Genomic DNA, 2,375 nt, shown 5'->3' on the forward strand with positions numbered 1-2,375 from the left:
CCCCCCATCAAACACTCCCAGGGACAGGGACAGCACAGGGTTAGATACAGAGTAAAGCTCCCTCTACACTGCCCCCCATCAAACACTCCCAGGGACAGGGACAGCACGGGGTTAGATACAGGGTAAAGCTCCCTCTACACCAACGCGCCCATTGCCCCCATTCAGTGAGTGAAGAGGGTTTTTCCTGAATTCCCAGAGGCCTCTCTGTGGGGGTGGGGGGGTGGAATGTTGCTGTCCCCGGGTTTCCCTGGTAATTGCAAAGACAGGAGCTATGTCGCTCGGGTCAGGAGTGATGGGGGGGTGTGGCGGGGTTGGGGGTGGGGGAGTGAGATAGACAGCGTGGAAACAGGCCCTTCGGCACACCCTGACCATGCTGACCAGGTGTAGAGCCGCCTCCTGGATTGGTACCGTCTCACTCTTGCCTTTGGAACCCTCCTCTTGCACCCGACGGGAGTGATCTGATCATCTGCCCTGGCACCCTGGGCTGGGGAAGTCCCTTCGGGTCGCTACGTAAATGCAGGCAGTGGGTGCAAGGGGCCTACCAACCTGGCCAGACCGGGCCACACCGTAACGGAGGTCGGTCACAAAGTGCTCGCAGTTGGCTGATGTGACGCTGTAGTTGACCTCGTCGCCGACCCTGCCCTCGGCCTCTTTGAGGATCTCCTGGATCGGCCGGACATCCATTTTCCCATCAAATATGTTGTTGACCTGGTAACGGTCGCGGCCCACCACAAGGTTCAGGGGATCCTTACGGATATAGGCCTTCTCCGTGAAAACTGACATCAGGCTTGCTGCCCCCGCGTCACACACCTCACCTGGGGGACATCCGGGGAGAGGGAGAGACAGCGAGAGAGAGACAGGGAGAGAGAGACGGGGGGAGAGAGAGAGACGGTGGGGGGAGAGAGAGAGAGAGAGAGAGGGTGAGAGAGACACAGGGAGAGAGAGAGAGCAACAGAGAGAGAGATGGGGACAGAGAGAGAGAGATGGGGAGAGAGAGAGAGGGTGTGAGAGAGACAGAGTGAGACAGGGAGACGGGAGAGAGAGAGAAAGAGAGAGACGGGGTCAGTGTGGAGGGAGAGAGAGAGAGAGGCGGTGAGAGAGAGAGAGAGAGAGATAGGGTCAATGGCGGTGGCGGGGAGAGAGAGAGAGATGGGGAGAGAGAGAGAGAGATAGAGAGACAGGTCAGTGGAGGGTGGGGGTTTGGGAGAGAGAGAATGTTAATAAATCCAATTTTAAATCCAGCAACATCCAAACCACACCAAACCATCTGGTTAAATAGTCCCCCAGTTCTCATGGAGCTCCATCCCCGTGCGCCTGTTTGAGCGATCGCTGTACAGCTCCGTCACTGTAAGACATTTGGATAAGGACATGAATAGGAAACGTTTGGAGGGATATGGGCCAGGAGCAGGCAGATGGGACTAGTTTAGTTTGGGATTATGGTCAGCACAGACTGGTTGGGCCGAAGGGTCAGTTTGCGTGCTGTAAGACTCTATAACATACAGCGGGGAACCTTTACAGATTAAGGGTACACCTTTGGTTCTGATCTCTTAGGAGAAGCAGCTGGTTCAGTTACCACTGATGGTAGTGAGAAGCTTGTTGGGGTGAAACTGGTCGAGAAAGATTCACCTCAACATTTTCCGATTAGCCAATGGCTGCCTGAGCGAGGTCTTAATTAAACATTTTGCAGGAAGGTCTCGGGGCTATCACGGGAGTCAAGGTCGGCCTGCACGTTGAAGCAATTCTGAGAATTTTCCAGGCCCACCCAGTGCCATTTCCCTTGCGGGCAAGAGTAGAGGCAGAAATCAGGAGGGTGGAGAGCGAAGGAATCATCAAACCAGTGCAGTTTGCAGAATGGGCAGCACCGGTTGTACCGATTGTGAAGCCTGATGGCTCGGTATGCTTTGTGGGGATTTTAGGCAAACAGTAAACCGCTTCTCGCAGCTGGATAAATACCCAATCCCTCAATTTGAGGGCTTGTACACAATGTTGGCAAGGGCTGGGGGGACACTGTCCTTTACAAAGCTGGACATGAGCCACGTCTATCTGCAATTGCAACTGGATGAGGAGTCCCAGAATTACCCTATAATTTATACCCCTAAGGGTTTGTATCAATACACAAGACTGCCATGCGGGGTATCATCAGCTTGTGCCCTGTTCCAGCGGACCATTCAGAACATTTTACAAGGATGACGTACTAATAACAGGGAAAGAATGTGGACGTAGTCCTTGGATGTTTCTCCCCAGGTGCCCTCGAAGGAAAAATCCAGGCGCTGCTAGTGACCTAGAGATAACAAGGTGTAGAGCTGGATGAACACAGCAGGCCAAGCAGCATCAGAGGAGCAGGAAGGCTGACGTTTCAGGCCTACACCCTTCTT

At 53.9% G+C, this 2,375-nt stretch overlaps 1 protein-coding gene across 6 annotated transcripts in view; it reads right to left on the reverse strand.

Moving 5' to 3' along the window:
* Window positions 1-2,375, reverse strand: part of LOC125482692 (phospholipase A and acyltransferase 3-like) — a 5,116-nt gene that overhangs the window by 1,176 nt on the left and 1,565 nt on the right. For all 6 annotated transcript variants that reach the window (XM_048594813.1, XM_048594818.1, XM_048594816.1 and 3 more), the window contains exon 3: window positions 547-815. In XM_048594813.1, the coding sequence (XP_048450770.1) occupies window positions 547-815 (269 nt within the window). The remainder of the gene's footprint in view (window positions 1-546; window positions 816-2,375) is intronic.

Source organism: Rhincodon typus, unplaced genomic scaffold (assembly GCF_021869965.1).
Source record: "Rhincodon typus isolate 14 unplaced genomic scaffold, sRhiTyp1.1 hic_rhity00015246, whole genome shotgun sequence".
NCBI classification, from domain to species: Eukaryota; Metazoa; Chordata; class Chondrichthyes; order Orectolobiformes; family Rhincodontidae; genus Rhincodon; species Rhincodon typus.